We start from the raw sequence: 17,936 nt of genomic DNA, 5'->3' as shown, positions 1-17,936 counted from the left end.
TTGCCACTTTCTTCCACAGTTGCCTGTGCAACCCCACGAATAGCTGGTAACGGCAATTCAGAAGTGGGTGAAGAACCAACCACTCCTTTCCCTTTTCCCCTCACATCACCACATACACCCTCTCTCTCTTTTTCTTTTTCAATTTTCTTTTTACCTCCACACCTTCCCAATTCAGGCATTTCCACATCCCTGATAGGCCCAACCAAAACAAACCTATTTTCCAAATTTTCAGCCAAAGCAGAACTTACCTTAGAAGGGGAGTTTTGAGCCTTCTCAGAATCAGAAGACCCAGGTCCTCCCCCCTCACTCGCAGACTTGAACGAATCATCTGAGTTCTCAGGATCTTAGGCTTGGGCAGCCTTCAATTGTGCGTTTAACCTCTTTGACAATGCACCTGAAGCTACAGTTTTTCGGGCTAGCATTTTGACGCGTCTTTTCTTAGGCTGGGGGTTTGTACTGGGTGGAGAAGGCGTGAAGGAACCAGAAGGGGATGGTGGTGGAGGAGACCCTGGGTTATCTTGAGGGTTCGACGTTGTAACTGATGGCTTGAGAGAATTTGTGAGTTATGCTTTTGGAGAAGAAAACAATTTAGAGTGAAGAAGGATTTTTGACGGTTTGGAATAATGAGGGTGGTAGAAGGTAATAATGGGTATTTAAAGGGAAAGACTTGTTACGGTAGCTTTAGCAGTCAATTAGAGGTCTAATCAACCTGGAATTGCAGGTTGAACGAACGGTTAGGCTTCCCTAGATTTTAGGCAATTTTTGTGGTGAGAATTCTAATAAGGACGGAACTGGTTCAAAAATAAACGGATAGGATTTTCTGATGTTTTGAACATTGGTAGGACTCTGCTCATGATTTAAATATTTATATTTCTAATTGTGCAGAGTATAGAAAACATACCTTGTCATTCAGATGAACCAATACTGATGAACCAGGTTCTTCATTTAGAATTCTCTTGATCATGCCTCAATTTACCAAAAAGAGAAAAAATTGTTAGAGATTAGTGAGTCATATAAACACATGTCACAGGAGTATACTATTTACAGTATGAAGCTGAGTAAAAATTAATCTAGATATTTACATAAAGTCCAGATTCTTTATCCAAATTTTTTTTTTCATTGTGCATGCTGAACTGGTCCCATTAGGTGATCTTAATCATCCCTAATTCTAACATGTTCCTTTCAAAGCTTTCTCTACTTAGTGCTTTAGTAAAGATGTCAGCAATTTGTTTATCAGTAGCACAAAATTCTATAGTAATCAATCCTTTCTCATAGTTGTCCCTTAAAAAATGATGTCTAACATCTATGTGCTTAGTCCTCTTATGATGAACTGGGTTCTTTGTCATACTTATAGCACTAGTGTTATCACAAAAGATAGGGATGCAACCAATTTCAATGCCAAAATCCATCAGCTGCTGCTTGATCCACAACAGTTGGGCACAACAAGAGGCAGCAGCAATATACTCAGCCTCAGCAGTGGATAAGGCCACTGAATTCTGCTTTTTAGTGGCCCATGATACCAGACATGAGCCAAGAAAATGAGCCATACCTGAGGTGCTTTTCCTATCCACAAGGAAACCTGCATAGTCAGCATCAGCATATCCTACTAGATTAAAGTTACTATCTTTAGGGTACCAAAGACAAAGATCAGTAGTGCCTTTCAAATATCTCAGTGTCCTCTTGACAGCAGTCAAGTGAGATTCCTTAGGATTGGCCTCAAAACAAGCACAAAGCCCTACACTGAAAACTATGTCAGGTCTGCTAGCAGTAAGATACAAAAGTGAGCCAATCATTCCCCTATATAACTTTTGATCAACAGATGAACCAGGTTCATCTATGTCTAATTTAGTAGCTGTTGCAATGGGTGTGTCTATTTCTTTTGATTCATCCATTTTAAACTTCTTAATCAACTCTTTTGCATATTTCTGCTGATGGATCATGGTTCCATTTGGGTTTTGTTTGATCTGTAAGCCTAAGAAAAAGTTAAGTTCACCCATCATACTCATTTCAAATTCACTCCCCATTAATTTTGCAAATTCCTTACTCAGTTTTTCAGTGGTTGCCCCAAAAATTATGTCATCAACATATATTTGTACTACTAGTAGATCCTTACCTTTTTCCCTCAAGAATAAAGTACTGTCAATCTTACCTCTTTTGTATCCATGTTCAAGCAGGAATTTGGATAAACGTTCATTCCATGCTCTAGGAGCCTGCTTGAGTCCCTATAGGGCCTTGTCCAATTTGTATACATGATCTGGATACTCCTTACTTTCAAACCCTGAAAGTTGTTTGACAAAGACTTTTTCCTTTTAAGTAGCCATTGAGGAAGGCAATCTTCACATCCATTTGGTGAAGGGTAAATTCCATGTGTGCTGCAAAGGCTATGAGGAGTCTTATTGCCTCCAGTCTAGCTACTGGAGCAAAGGTCTCATCATAATCTATGCCCTCCTCTTGGCTATAACCTTGGACCACCAGCCTTGCCTTGTTCCTTGTAACTGTTCCATCTTCATCAAGTTGTTTCTGAAGACCCATTTAGTGCCAATTACTGATCTGTCCTTGGGTTTTGTGACCAGATGCCACACTTGGCTTCTTTCAAACTGATTGAGTTCATCTTACATTGCATTCTCCCAATCTGCATCCTCAAAGCTTCAGCAACATTTTTAGGTTCAATAAGAGATAAGAATGCATCAAAAGCACAGAGATTCTTTAATTGAGATCTGGTTTTAACTCCAGAAGTTGGATCAGTAAGGATGTTCTCAATGGGATGAGAACTTTGATACTTGTAAGGTGTCACAACCAACTGATTTCTGTTTGGAGTTTCTCCCATGTTTTGTTGCTGAGGAACAGGCTCATGGACAGGTTCCATTTGGTAGTTAGATTCATTTCTTCTTTGTTCAGTTCCCCCTCTCAAGTTGCCCCGGATGGAAGAACCTGTTCCATCACCTGTTCCTTCTTTTGGTGCATCTTCAGCTTGAGCTGTGACTTCACTCAATTCTTTTACCACCCCAATGGCCTCATCTTCATGTTCATGTCTCTCAGAGAGAAGGTTAGATTCATCAAAAACTACATGTACACTTTCTTCTACACACAAAGTTCTTTTGTTGTACACTTTATAAGCTTTGCTATGTGAAGAATATCCCAAGAATAGTGTGACGACCCAAAGGGTCATCACCTGTTTCCTCATTCGTTCTGTGCTTTCGAGGCCTTGGAAACCTCACTTTTGGTTGCCTCGATTTGCGTGCGCACTCCGGGCGCGAAGCCGGAAAATTTTTATGTTAAAATATATGAATCCTGTGAAAAATTTGGTGAATTATGATATTAATATTGATATAGTTGACTTTGGTCAATATTTTGGGTAAACGGACCCGGACTAGTGATGTGACGGTCCCGGGAGGTCCGTAGAAAAATATGGGACTCGGGCATATGCCCGGAGTCAAAATCCGAGGTCCAGAACCCCGGTAAAAGAATTTTTCTGATAAATTGTTTTCTGAAATTAATAAGGAAAAACGAAAATGAAAATGAGTTAGAAAATATAGGTATCGGGCTCGTATTTTGGTTCCGACGCCCGGTACAGGTCTTAAATATGCGTTAAGCGCTTCCTGTGTAATTTGGTCGAAATCGGACGTCGTTTGACGTGTTTCGGACCTAAATAGCTAAAGTGGAAGGTTTATGAACTTTGAAATGAAAATTATGAGTTTTGGGGGTTGATTCTTTGATTTTGATGTTATTTTAGCGATTTGATCGCTCGAGCAAGTTCGTAGGATGATATTGAGTTAGTGTGTGTGTTTGGTTGGGAGCCCCAAGGGCTCTGGAGTGTTTCGGAGATGGTTCGGGGTGTTTTACACTTAGGAAAGCTAGCAGATTTTCTGCAATTTTTGCTCAGGCCTTTTCTTCTTCGCGATCGCGGCCTTAGGCTCGCGTTCGCACTGCTCATGTTGTTCCCCTTCTACGCGTTCGCATCTCCATAAGCGCGATCGCGTAAGTCAAGTTCAGGACCCCAGAGACTTCCTCTTCGCGTTCGCAGTCAGATGTTCGCGAACGCATAGACTTGCTGCTCCCTCCATCGCGTTCGCGAGGCCTTTTACGCGTTCGCATAGAACAAACCTGGACCCCCCAGCATTTTCTTCTACGCGTTCGCCTTCCCCTTCACGCGAACGCGATGCTGCCCATTTTCCTTCATCGCGGACGCGACCGGGGTGTCGCGAACGCGATGAACAATTTTGCCCAGTTATTTTAAAAGCCTAAAACAGTAGCCATTACGGGATTTTGCCATCTTCTTCACACGAACCTCTCTCTCTCAAATCCTCCATAGACGAAATTCAAGTTCCCTTTCCTCCACAACTCGTTAGGTAAGTAATCCTAACATCGTTTCCTCATTATTTTATCATCTAATCACTAAATTCTAGGCCTAAAAACATGAAATCAAGGTAGAAATTAGGGCTTTTGGGTAGAGTTAGGTTTTTGAAAATTTTGGGCGATTCAACCTCAATTTGGGGTCGGATCTTGAAACAAATTATATATTTGAACTCGTGGGGTTATGGGTGATTGGAATTTGGTCCGGCCTCGAGTTTGGACCATGTGGGCCCGGTGTCGGATTTTGCTATTTTTGGAAGAATGGTAGGAAATTCATTTCTAGGCTATGGGATTATGTTGTTGAGCCTCATTTGATATTATTGAATTAATTATGATTAGATATCATTGTTTCGGAGTCGAATTCTAGAGGAAAGGCGGTGTTAGAGGCTTGATTGCTATTTTCGGACCGAGGTAAGTGTTCGATCTAACTTTGGCTTGAGGGAATAGGATTAGAGTATCATAAATGCTATTTGCTAATTGATCGAGTACGGTGTATAGGCGTGGTGACGAGTGTCTATACACCGGAGTCTAGCATGACCGTGGGTCTTTGTTTGTACTTGTTTTTGAGATGATTTGGAACTCTTCTAAGCTACAACATGTTTTTCTGCAAATGTGAAGAGTTTGAGGATAAGTTGTGAAATATTAATATTTTGGAGCATTGGCTCGAGTGTTAAATACCGTTGAGTAAGAAATGAACGTATTGAAAAGAGTTGTGATTAATCCCTTGCCGGGACGGTTTGATTACAGTGAGTAATGCCCTTGCCGGGTTGTGAAAGATATTGTTATTGTTCCCTTGCCGGGACTTGGTTGTTATTTGTGTTATTCCCTTGCCGGGATAGTTCATATTACTTGTTTGTTCCTCTTGCCCGTTTGGTTGTGACTGCTGTTTGGGTGAGGAAGAGTGAAATTGCACGAAGGGTCATTCCGTGCTATTCTTGATTATAATTGCACGAAGGGTCATTCCGTGCTATGTTTTGACTATTTATGCACGAAGGTACATTCCGTGCTCTGATTTGATTATATTTGCACGAAGGGTCATTCCGTGCCATGAGATGAGAGCTACGTGAGGGAAAGCACGAAGGGTGATGCCGTGCATTTTATTTGATTATTTTGGGTGAGATTGAGAGTAAAAGCACGAAGGGTGATGCCGTGCAACTATTGAATTTCTTATTCTTTGATAATTATTGTTGTGCCATGTTTCTTAATTACGCTGATGAACTTTATATCCAATTTGTACTCTCCCCATAGCATGTTTCCCTCCCTTTTAACTGTTTGGTTTCAGTATTTTCTTTCCTTTTATTGCATATTTGTATATAAAAATTGTACAGGTTGGTTTGGTAGTCCTGTCTAGCCTCGTCACTACTTCGCCGGGGTTAGGCCAGACACTTACCAGCACATGGGATCGGTTGTGCTGATGCTACACTCTGTGCATTTCTTTGTGCACAGATCCAGGAGCAGCTTTTGGACAGCAGCAGTAAGATTCTTATCCGGGAGCTATCTTCAGTCTAGGGACTCTCGAAGTAGCCTAGCTGGCGTTCGCAGGCCGAAGCCCCTTTCCTTATTTCAGTTTGTTTTCATTGTACCGAAACAGACATGTGTATTTCTTTCATTCAGACTTGTTGTAGTATTCTATAGTAGTCCGTGAGCTAGTGACACCAGATTTTGCGTAGGGATGTGTTTCAAACTTCCGCATTTTTATATCTTTTGTTAAACTTAAAGTCTTCCGCATTTCTTTAACTGTTGTTAGTATATTATGTTGTTGAGGTTGAATAGCGAATGTTTAATGTATGGCTGGCCTAGCTCCGTTAGTAGGCGCCATCACGACGCCCGATGGTGGGAAAAATCCGGGTCGTGACAAATACTCCCTCATCACTTCTGGGATCAAACTTGCCTAGGGAGTCCTTTCCATTATTGTGCACAAAGCACTTGCATCCAAATGCCCTAAGATGGGATATATTTGGTTTTCTCCCTTTAAGTAACTCATAGGGAGTCTTCTCTATAAGAGGTCTAGTCATGCACCTATTAATGATGTAACATGCAGTATTTACAGCCTCTGCCCAGAAGCTATGGGGCAGTTTACTAGAAAGAAGCATAGTCCTAGCCATATCTTCAAGAGTCCTATTCTTTCTTTCAACTACTCCATTTTGATGAGGAGTCCTAGGTGCAGAGAAATTATGATCTATACCATGCTCATCACAAAATTCAGCAAACTTAGCATTTTCAAATTCAGTTCCATGATCAGACCTAATTGATACAAGTTGATTACCTAGTTGTTTCTGAGTTTTTCTAACAAAGGCAGTAAACATGTCAAATGCCTCATCCTTAGATGTTAAGAACAATACCCAAGTAAACCTAGAGTAATCATCAACAAGTACCATCACATATTTCTTACCACCTCTGCTCAATGTTCTCATTGGACCACAGAGATCCATATGACCCAGTTCCATCGTCCTGGTCGTGCTTACCATTTTCTTGCTTTTAAAAGAGGATCTTACCTGCGTCCCCCTTGCACAAGCCTCACAAACTTTTTCTTCCTTGAACTTGATGTTAGGTAATCCTATCACCAGGTCCTTGGAGACTAATTTGTTGAGTTGATTTAGACTTGCATGACCAAGTCTTTTGTGCCACAGGAGGGGATCATTGTCCAACACACTCAAGCAAGTGAGTTCATTTTCTGAAAGAGTGGACAAATCTACAATGTAAATATTGTTAACTCTTTTTCCCTGCAAAACAATCTTGTCAGTGGTAAGATAAATCACAAAACATTTAGTAGAGGTGAATGCTACCAAGTTACCTCTGTCACACAGTTGTGATACACTGATTAGGCTGTATTTCAAGTCATCTATCAAATAGACATTCTCAATGAAATGTGAGTCTGTCTTACCTACCTTTCCAACCCCAATAATCTCACCTTTCTTTCCATTTCCAAAGGAGACATTACCTCCTTTTAGGTCCTCAAGTGAAAGGAACTGGTTCTTACTTCCAGTCATATGCTTTGAGCAGCCACTATCCATGTACCATATTTGGCTGCTTTCCTTCACTTGGACCTGCAAAATGAAATCAGGGGTTAGTCTTAGGAACCCAAATTAGTTTGGGTCCCTTTCCATAGGCAAAAGGGTGAATTAAATTCCTTTTGGCCCATCCAGACAGCCTATTTTTCTCTTGAACAAAGGTTTTGTTCTTTTGACTGGCCTTTTCCTTTGCATTACATTCACTTTTGTAATGACCAGTCTTGCCACAGTGTGTGCAGATTTTGTTTTCAGGAAGTGTGATATACTTGCTTTTGAGATCCCACTTAGGTGCTGGGGTCCCATAGCCAAGTCCTCTCTTGTTGCTACTGTGATGCTCTTGTAGCCAGGATAGTGCATCAGAGGACTTATTCCATTTGCAAGTTCTGTTTAGTTCATGTTTCACCTTGCCTAGGTCTTCTTTTAGTACTCTTATCTGCTCATCTTTCTTGTACAACTCATCCTTCATTTTTCCTAGATTTTCTTCTAAGGTGATATGTGTGTGATCAGCCTTCTTCTTACCTGTTCCTAATTTCAGTTTTAAATTTTCAGACCTAAGTTCTGAGACACAAGTGTCAAGTTCAAGAACTTGGTTCTTCAACTCTGTATTTTTACTATCACTTTCACTAGCCCTAAATTCCAGATTTTTGCACTTGGCTTTTAGGATCACACACTCCCTAGACAGCTGTTCCTTCTCATTGTTTATGACCTCAGACTCATCAATGAAGTCTAGCAATAATTCAGATAACCTTTCTTTAGACAAAAATTTAATCTTGTCTTTGAGATGAATCACACTTACCTCTTGTTCATCGTCTGATTCTCCAATGGCCATAAGTGCTTGTTCATCTCCAGTTTCATCTTCTGAATCCTCATCTGAGGTTTCTCCCCAAGCAGCAACCATAGCCTTTGTTGATCCTTTGTTCCTTTTGGGTTGAACCTGTTCCTTCTTCCTGTTCCTTTGTTCAGCCCTTTCCTTCTTCCATTCGATTTCCCACTGAGGACAATTCTTGATCATGTAGTCTGTTTTACCACATTTGTAGCAACCCTCATCGGTCTGTTTCTCAGGAGCCCTTGGTTTGTTGAAGGTTGCACCTCTTGAAGAACCCTTTCCTCTCATTAGGTACTTCTTGAAATCCCTTGTGATCATAGCCATTTCATCATCTTCTAGGTCTGCACCTTCAGCTATTCTGAGAGCCAGGATCCTTTCCTTCTTGGGTGCATCCATCTTCATGGTTTGCCTTCTTAGTTCATAGGCAGTGAGATTTCCAATCAGCTCATCCAACTTGAGAGTAGCAATGTTCTTTGATTCCTGAATAGCCGTGATTTTGCTTTCCCAGGTTACTGGCAAGACCCTTGTCAAGATTTTCTCAACCTTGTCTTCTTCAAGGATAATTCTTCCAAGAGACTTAAGTTCATTTGTTAGTGTTGTGAACCTTGTGTACATCTCTTGGATGGTTTTTCCTTCCTTCATGGTGAAATTCTCATATTGAGAATATAACAGTGTTCCTCTTGATCTCTTTACTTGAGGAGTTCCTTCATGGGCCACTTGTAGAGTGTCCCAGATCTCCTTAGCAGTGGTACAGCTTTGAATCCTGCTGTACTCGTCTGGACCTAGTCCACACACAAGCCATTTCTTGGCCTTAGCATTCTTTTCCCATTTCTTCAAATCTTCAGCAGTACAGTCAGCTCTTGTCTTTGGCACGTCCACTCCTTCAGCATTCTTCTTTGTGGTAGCCAGGGGACCATCAGTAACTATGTCCCAGAGTTCATAGTCTTCTTCTATGATGTGGTCTCTCATCCTGTTCTTCCACCAGGAATAGTACTGACCATTAAAGAGTGGAGGCCTGGCAGTGGATTGCCCTTCCCAGTTTCCACGTGGTGCACTCATCTTGATCTGTTCCTAAGGTGTTAGCCTCTTCAAGGATAACCTTCTCTGATACCAATTGATGTTTTATACTTCAATACCACATAAGGGGGGGGGGGGGCTGATTTGTGTGATACACAATTTTCTCTTAACTTGATTATAGAAGGACCTAGTTCTTCTATGTGTTCCAACTACTACTGTTGCGGAATAATAAGTAAAGAAAATAAAGAACACAGAGATTTTACGTGGAAAATACCTGGCTCAAAAGGTGAAAAAAACCACGACCTACTTTCCAGTAGGATTTTTCCAAACTCTCCACTAAAATCACTGAGCCAAAAACTGCATTTACAAAAACTCTTTTGTAAACCTAGGATTAACTCTAATCCCGTTGTGGCACACAGCCTCAACTGTTGCGACAACTTCAAGTTAACTCTAACTTGAAAACTCTAAGTACCTAATACAATTGCTTTTATAAAAGCTGAAAGGTACAATGTAAAATCACCTACTACAATTGAACTAGAATAAAAGATAGACACTTGGAACTGGTTCTTTATCTGGTTCAAGTAGCTTCAGGATTGCACGCTTGAATCACACATAAATTGCTTGCAAAATTGCCTTGCTATTTTGCTCTCAATTCACGTTTAACTTCTGCTTATGTGCATTACCTTTAAAAGAGAACATCACTGATATTTAAGGAGTTAGTAATTAGAGATTTACTAGGATACAGACGCTACTCTTCCATGGTGGAAGAGTTCTAGTTGATCTCATACTCTAACTCTATCATTTTCCTAAACCGTGTTCTCTTTGTGTAAGGAGTCTTTCTCCTTATCCAATATGCAACCTTTTCGATCATGATCAGGAGATATTACTTCTGATAATTTAGGTTTATCTCCTTCACGTGCATCTCACATGTTTGGGTTAATCACAACTGTGCTTCACAAGATGGACCTAGTCCATGTCTGAGTTCTTTTGTTAGTCTTCAAAACTTCACATTTACTTGGGCCAACAAATACTCTGGCCCTTTTTGACTTGTTTAGGACCACAAATTCCAAAAGTCTTTATTTTTTCTTAAACTCCGTGCCCAATCAAACAGGTTCACATAAATTGAAACGGAGGAAGTGGTACAATAGTATCACCAGTTTCTTTTTGAGTGAAGAAAAAACGAAATTAATTAAACATAGACCAATAAGATTAATTTAAGTGCTTCACTAAGAAGTACATACAAGAATCCCAGTGGTTAGAAATATTATACAACACTCTAGAAAAAGCAGTTACGTTATTCTATGTACCATATTAACAATCCTAAAGCTATAGGAGAGCTTCCTTAATTTGATGGATGTAACCTGAAGATACGTACTAAATTAAAGTGATGAACAATTAGATTTAACTAAGTTATACTCACTGACAATATAATAAACAACGTTCGTGAGTCATGACTCATGATCTCACTTTAAATACCTCTGACCACGTACCGAATACTGGTAATAATATCAGCAAATTAACGTTTTCCTTGACCTTGTTGAGCTCAGTCAACAATTTTACGAGTATCAATATCTTTGGTAATGGCCGGAATACAACTTGAACTCCTAGAAATTCCACCTTTTTTTGGACCATTACCCATAGGATCTCTAGGGCTAAGAGACTTAGCTCTATTCTTTTTCAAGATTTCTCTCATAGCTTCAGCTTGAAAAAGCACAGGATAAGCCCTACCAAATCTATTAAACTTAGAACATGCATTCATATGCTCATTTAAAGCTTCTTCTAATCTTTTTCCTCCATTCTTCTCCATCTCTTCCTTCACTGCTTCAGAACACAACCCACAAATCAATTTCCCTGAGAATTTCTCCCTAACTCTCTTAATATTGTTAACGTTAGGTGTGCATTCTTCAGACATGCCACAACACTCACACTTGGCATCTTCAACTTCTGAAAGAGGAGGAAGCTTTTTATTATCATGATCATCAGATATTACTAATTCTTTGCTAAGTTCAAATGAGATATCAGATATTGTTCTTTGTAGACCATCCATGGGAAGTTTTGGAGGTTTTTGAGTGACTTTTTTGTTAGTGTGATTTGTCCCAACAGTATTGTTTTCCATGTTAGGTGCCATAAAAGGAGAAAATGAGAGTGTTGTTCTTGATAAAGATGAGTATTTGGTTAATTTTGCAAGAGTTGAGATAGGGTTTTCTTGAAGATGAGTTTAACTATCTACTATAAGCATAGAACAATTGTATCTTAAGCTTCCAATTTATACTCCAATTCAATCTTCTATTGAAGGAAACCTATATATGATAAGTGTATGTGGACAATACGTCTCAAGTCAGCATTTATTGTATGAGTGCCTTTGAGTGAGAAGAATGAGAGAGACAAAGAAAAGGGGAGATTAATCTTGAATCAACTAGATTTTTCATGAGCTTATAATAATTATAAAATGAATAATATTTTTTTTGGAATCCCAGGAAAACCTGGCACCCACTACAGTCTCTATCCTTCGGGTGAGCACTCTGTACGCATTGGGTAAACCCCCCATTATGCAATAGCCTGCAAACCACATAGGGAATGTAAATCGTACTAGGCAAGGCTCAGACCCAGAGGGACATTGAGGTGGTTCGAACCAATGTCGCCAGTGTGACAGCGCCCTCCAAACCCAACTGGGGCATCCCTTCGGAACACAATGAATAATTTAATCTATATGTTTTTTCTTGTTTTTAAAGTTGGAGTATATTGATTATAATTTGACCTTACATATACATAGTTACATGTGTTTCAAATATCACTAAAGGACTTTTCCTCTTGTTCATTTCTCTATTTACTTATTTACAGAATCATCGTTCACCTAAAAGAACTACTTAATAAAAAAGAAAAGAAAAAATCATATTATTTAGTAGCTTTATATTTTAAGCACCCCGAGTGATTAAACTTACAATGGTTATTACTGGAAAAAAAATGTTATCATTTCTGCTATAGAATATTTATTTTTCAATATGTAGTCTCGGAAAATATTATTAACTATACTTTCTTACTAAGTCATAAGTAAAATATAATCTAATTATATAATCCAATTATTTGCGTTGTCCCTATTAGAAGCGAAGGGTTTGTTCACGGGAACAGCCATTACCATCCCCTTTTTATTTTTTTGTTGGAAGAAAATGAAACCATGAAAAGTAGAAAAGGAAAGAAAGGAATATAATGACTTTTTTTAACCTATATATAAATACATAATTTGAAAAAGTAAAATTTGGTTCACGAGAAATAAACAAAAGGCAAAATCTTGCGCCTTTTGGGGGAAGATGGAACTACCCTCCACAAAGTAAAGAAACTACACTTTGCTTTAGTTAGTGATAGATTCACATGAATCTTGAAAATAGAAGAAATCAAAAAGGGTGTTGTTCTGTGGCTACATTATATTTTCTTTGATATATGATGGGTAAGTTTAACTTACTTTGTTCTCAAATTAAATAGTTTTTGGCTACCTTTTTCTTAATTTTTTTTCCTTACCATACGATAAAATTAGCATCGCCTAATATGAAATATGCATCTTATTAGGTTATAGCTCAGATTACTTCGTGTTTGGTCTTTGTCTTCATCCTTTTCTTTTAAATTGCCAGCAGTATGCACTTAAACAATTAGTTTTTTTTTTGGTTTCCCATCCGGTGTCCGGTACCCGCATTGGAGCCTGACTATATCCGGATTCGCGCCGCGTAGGGCCTCTTTCGGGGGGAAGCGCTCCCTACCAAATATTTTTCGTTAGTATTATGCTGAATTCTTATTTATTCTTTCAACTTATTCACTAATCCACGTGAAACCCCGAAGGGGAGTGGGGGTTAACCATTTGAATTTACTATGGTTAAGTAATTAAATGAGGTGAGAATAATAATAAACCATGATTGAGTGATAGAAATTTATGTAAAAAGGCATGTCAGTATGTATTTGTTTGGTGTAACATGTAACAAATAGATAGGATAAAAAAAGGAGAATAAATCCTTTTGCTTAGCAAAATATAATCAATTCAAGAGGTCTTCATAGTTTTTAGTTGTTAATCAAGTATTTTATTTTCAACTACTAGTGATCAACCCTGAGGGTAGCTCAACTGGTAAAGGCCTGAGGACAAAGTCCTTCAGGTCCCCAGTTCGAGCCCCCGCAGGGCCACTGGAAGCATTACAAACCGGTCGCGTCTCCAGGGCCCCGTGGAACTAACCGTGGTGCACGCATTGAAACGGCGGGCCCCGATGGGTACAGCTAGTCGGGTTCGCAAAGCGATGCCCGGAAACCACAGTTAAAAAAAAAAAAAAAAAAAAAAAAACTACTAGTGATCACAACATAGTCCAAACCGCAAAAGGGAGTCAATTATTTAGTCTTCAAGAAACTTGATCAAACAGGCTATAAAAGAAAGAAGTGCATGGCTACTGGTTAAATACTCAAATATCACTCCCCCATCAGAAGGAATACGTATTTAATTTTTAGCCACCTGCAGCCTGCTTCACTTAAACCTTGTCCAATCTATACATCAAGCAGAAACAACTAACACACTGCGGTGCTCGTAGTATCATGCAAGACAAGGGCTCCAGCCCACCTCAATCTCATTTCAATAAGGACTATTTCTAATTTCATAAACAAAAGAGGAAATTAAATAAGTGTATATCAAGTGTAAGAATATGCTTTACATATATTTCTACAAACACAAAAATCAATTAATGAAAATTCTATGATGTTACAAATAATAGTCGTTAAAAATTGACTTTTAGATAATCATTTCAAACGAATTGCGCTACAAATATAATGAGATATATTCAACCAAGCTTTATAAAGAAAAATTAGCATCCTATAACAACACATAACAGAAATTGGCAATTTTTTAGCCTTATATTAGGTTTGGCAAAGATAGCCCCAAACAATTGGCATTATATAGCCAAATCTTAAAAAAAAACTACTCTCTTTTATATTCTCTCTGGAAAAAAACTACATGCTTATTTTGGCTTGCCTCCTTCTTTCTCTCCTTGTATTTCTTCTTCTATTTCTTCTCTTTTGCTCTCATAGTTTAGCAAAACCTTGCAAATTATGCAAAAAAAAAATCAGTGGGATGAGAAGGTAAGGCTGATCTCACATCAGAGAAAATCAAAAGCAAAAACTAAGAGAGAAAAAATATATTTCAACTTTGTTTTTCTTCTCTCTTCTTTTTTTTTTTTTTTGGTTGGATTGAATGAGTGGGTGTGATTGGAATTGGTTGAAAATACCTAAACGAGGCTATATATAAAATTTGAGCAAGATTAGCAAAAACTAAGAGAGAGAAAATATATTTCAACTTTGTTTTCTTCTCTCTTCCTTTTTTTGGTTGGATTGAATGAATGGTATGATTGAAATTGGTTGAAAATACCTAAATGAGGCTATATACAAAATGAGCAAGATTAGAAGTAATTAGGCTGGTTTCAGGTAAAAAACTAGACCTAAATATCCAACTACGATATGTGTATATCACGTTGTATATCATGTACATCAGTGTATATAACACACAAGTTTTAAGGACATCTGTGTATATCACATTGTATATCGTGTATACAACATAATTTTTTTATGGACGTCCGTGTATATCACTTTGTATATCGTATATATAACACAAATTTTCATGGATATACACAAATACACATAATATACGTGAGATATCACTGATGTACATAGAGATATACACGGGTTACGACAGAGGATACACATGTGGAGTCGTCTTCAACTTGAGTTTTCAATCTGAAATGTGTTATACAAAGAAGGAAATAAAATTTTAATAATTTTTTTTGATATACACATTATTATTGTTGCGGCCAAACGCATACGCAAGTATACGCGGTCGTCAAGTAATAAAGTGACTAAAAGTCGGATGTCGAACCCACGAGGACTTATGATCAACTATTAACTAAATTAGACTATCCTAATTATCTATACAAGAATTAAACCAAGAAGTATTTGATTCTAAACTAATTAAAATAAATAAAAACAAATAATGAACTTTGGACAGAGAAAGAGCATATTTTTATGATGTCAATGTAATGAAAACGATCTAGGGTTATGGGCTATCTAACATTCCTATTGTATTCTTCAATTGAATTGACTAACTAATTTATCTAGTTTATTGGTTGACAGGGTTAATTTTGCTCATAAGAATCTGTCGAGTTCTTACTCGCCTATTCAAGCTAACCTAACTCCTATATGTCTATGGAATTAGAATCAACAAGAACGCATTTATAATTCTTGTAAATCAACCAAGCAAGGCAATTAGGTATATGTCTATCCTAACCACGAATCCGTTCCCCGATGCCCAGGTTCAAGAACTTGCTCTACTCAATCCTATATGCAATCTAGAATTTCCACTTTCGAGTTCAATTCAAGATTCGTAGATAGTATTTAATTGGTGATCAAGCAATCAAATAATTAAGTGCAAGATTGAATAAATAAACCAATATGATAAACTAAGCATCAAAATCAATATTCGAATAACAATAGTCATGAAAGAACCACAACCCTAGAACGTGAAGTTTAGCTCCACATAGACATGGTAGCAAAACAACAAATCATACAAAGAAACATAAAAAGACTAAGTTGGGTGGAAGAAAAGATGAAACCCGGCCTCCACGGCGGCTCTGTGCTTGTGTTTTTCTCTCAAAAACGTCCTCTTCTCCCTCAAAATACCGTTTTTCCATGTATATATACCAAGTAGGGTTGGTCCCAAACAATTATACCTTCTCCAATGTGAAAAAGGATATTTTTCCCGGGTGACTAGCGTGAGCTCGCGCATTCTTCGCGCATGACTTCGCGCATATTCTTTGACATTCTGCCTCCAGCTCCTTAACTAGCGCGACTTCGATCTAATGTCGCGCATTTTTCACCCTGTTCCGTTCCGAATTTGGAAAAATATAAAATATAAAAGTTGTAGCCCTTTGAGTTATATTTCCAACCATATATTGTGGAGCCCAAATGGAGTTCTGAGCAAAAAGTTATATCTATTTTACTAGATAGTGCGCAATATGCCTACTGGAGTCTTCGTTCGCTCTAACTATCATCCATTGACCCCCAAACACGATCCCGGCTTAATTCCTTGAACTTTTACTCAGACTTCAAAGCTCCAAATCACTTGAGTTCATTCCATAACATCTACATAGCTCGGAATCACTCCTACAAGGTATAAAACACACCATGTGCAAAACACTAGCGATTAAAGCTCAAACTCAATTAAAGTGCAGTAAATTAGAGTGTAATAATTCGACTAAAATACGTAATTATAGCCTATCATCAATTATATGTTATACACTGTGATATACAAATAACATAATTATTAATTATTTATCAGAAAAGGAAAATAAATTTTTGATATAGCATGTTTAAGCAAGTTCTAAAAATAAAAATAATAAATATAATTGTACGAGTAAATATATTTTGGTATACAATGAAAATTAATTTTTGATATACACAAAGAAGAAAAATAAATTAATGATATCTATTTTGGTATACACATGTCCGATGTGCTGTACACTGTGATATACAAATAATACAATATTTTTATTGTGATACACATTGATATAAAGGTGTGGATATTACTGGGTATGTTATTATTTTTTTGTTGTTTTACACATTGATATAAAGGCAGCAATAACTATATATATAATATTTTATATTATTGATATGCAAAGAATAGTATTTTTTATATATAAAAAATGAAAATAAAATTTTAATATACATGTTGATATAGACAAAGAAGAAAAAAAAAAGTTGTGATATACATATTATTATTGTGATATACACTTATTGGCTATTTGATACCAATATCTATATCTAGGGCTATTTTCTGCCAATTATATGAGTATGTTGTTATACCATGCCAAAACCTCCCTTATAAAAGGATAAAGCATTTACCTGTCATGGATTCCATGGGCCTCAAGCATCAACAAACCCAACAACTAAACTCTTGAACAAAAAAATTGGGTATGGGCTGAAGAATTCTGTGACTCTTTGTTGGGCTTTTAACACTTCGACCGTTCGACCAAAAATATTTATAGCTGTTAGTAAATATACTTATATTATACACTAATGTAGCTATTCTAGTATATAATATGCCGGCTATTTAACTTAATTTTACTTCTTTATTTAATCAGGCTCACTTCAAGTGAGGGACAGGCCATTTGAAATATAGATTACAATTGTGTGCTTGCTATGTTGTAAAATACTAGAATGTCTTTCATTGGATATATATATTTTGCGAAAAATATTGTACCATTTCTTAGTTTTTAAATGATTTTCTCGTGTTAATATGCTGGGGAATTGTAACTTATACTAATAGTAGAATGTAGGAATAGACATAGGATGATGTTACAATGATAACTTTTGAGTGATAAACATTTAGGAGCAATATTTAAATATAAGTTAGAAACAAGTGAGATGGACAGTAAAAATATAGTCGCAGAGTAATTGACATGCGTTCATCGATCGACATAATTCATTTTTCTTCATTTGGTGTAAAATATTATCCGCTAAGACAGTTTCTATCAGTTTGAAACAACCAAATAATGAAAATATAGTTTGTCACAAATTATTTTTGAGAAAAATATATTTTGCGTTACACCAAATATATTTGGGGGGGGGGGGGAGGGGGGGGGCGGAGAGGGAGGAGGAATTGATTTACTGCTACTAAAATGAAGGTGTATCAATCACTTATAGCCACAATAAAA

General features: G+C 37.5%; 1 protein-coding gene across 1 annotated transcript; it reads right to left on the bottom strand.

Annotated features, from left to right (window-relative positions):
* Positions 1 to 10,392: 10,392 nt before the first annotated feature.
* Positions 10,393 to 11,496, bottom strand: LOC109213800. Its single transcript, XM_019377629.1, has one exon. The coding sequence runs from the start codon at positions 11,333 to 11,335 to the stop codon at positions 10,751 to 10,753; it is 585 nt and encodes a 194-aa protein (XP_019233174.1). The 5' UTR covers positions 11,336 to 11,496; the 3' UTR covers positions 10,393 to 10,750.
* Positions 11,497 to 17,936: the final 6,440 nt, after the last annotated feature.

This window comes from Nicotiana attenuata, unplaced genomic scaffold (assembly GCF_001879085.1).
Source record: "Nicotiana attenuata strain UT unplaced genomic scaffold, NIATTr2, whole genome shotgun sequence".
NCBI classification, from domain to species: domain Eukaryota; kingdom Viridiplantae; phylum Streptophyta; class Magnoliopsida; order Solanales; family Solanaceae; genus Nicotiana; species Nicotiana attenuata.
The sequence above is the reverse complement of the archived record's forward strand: the minus strand, read 5'-3'. Positions and strand labels throughout refer to the sequence as shown.

Coding starts and splice junctions, on each gene's coding strand:
- LOC109213800 (XM_019377629.1), bottom strand. CDS start 11,335: ATGGCACCTAACATGGAAAACAATACTGTTGGGACAAATCACACTAAC.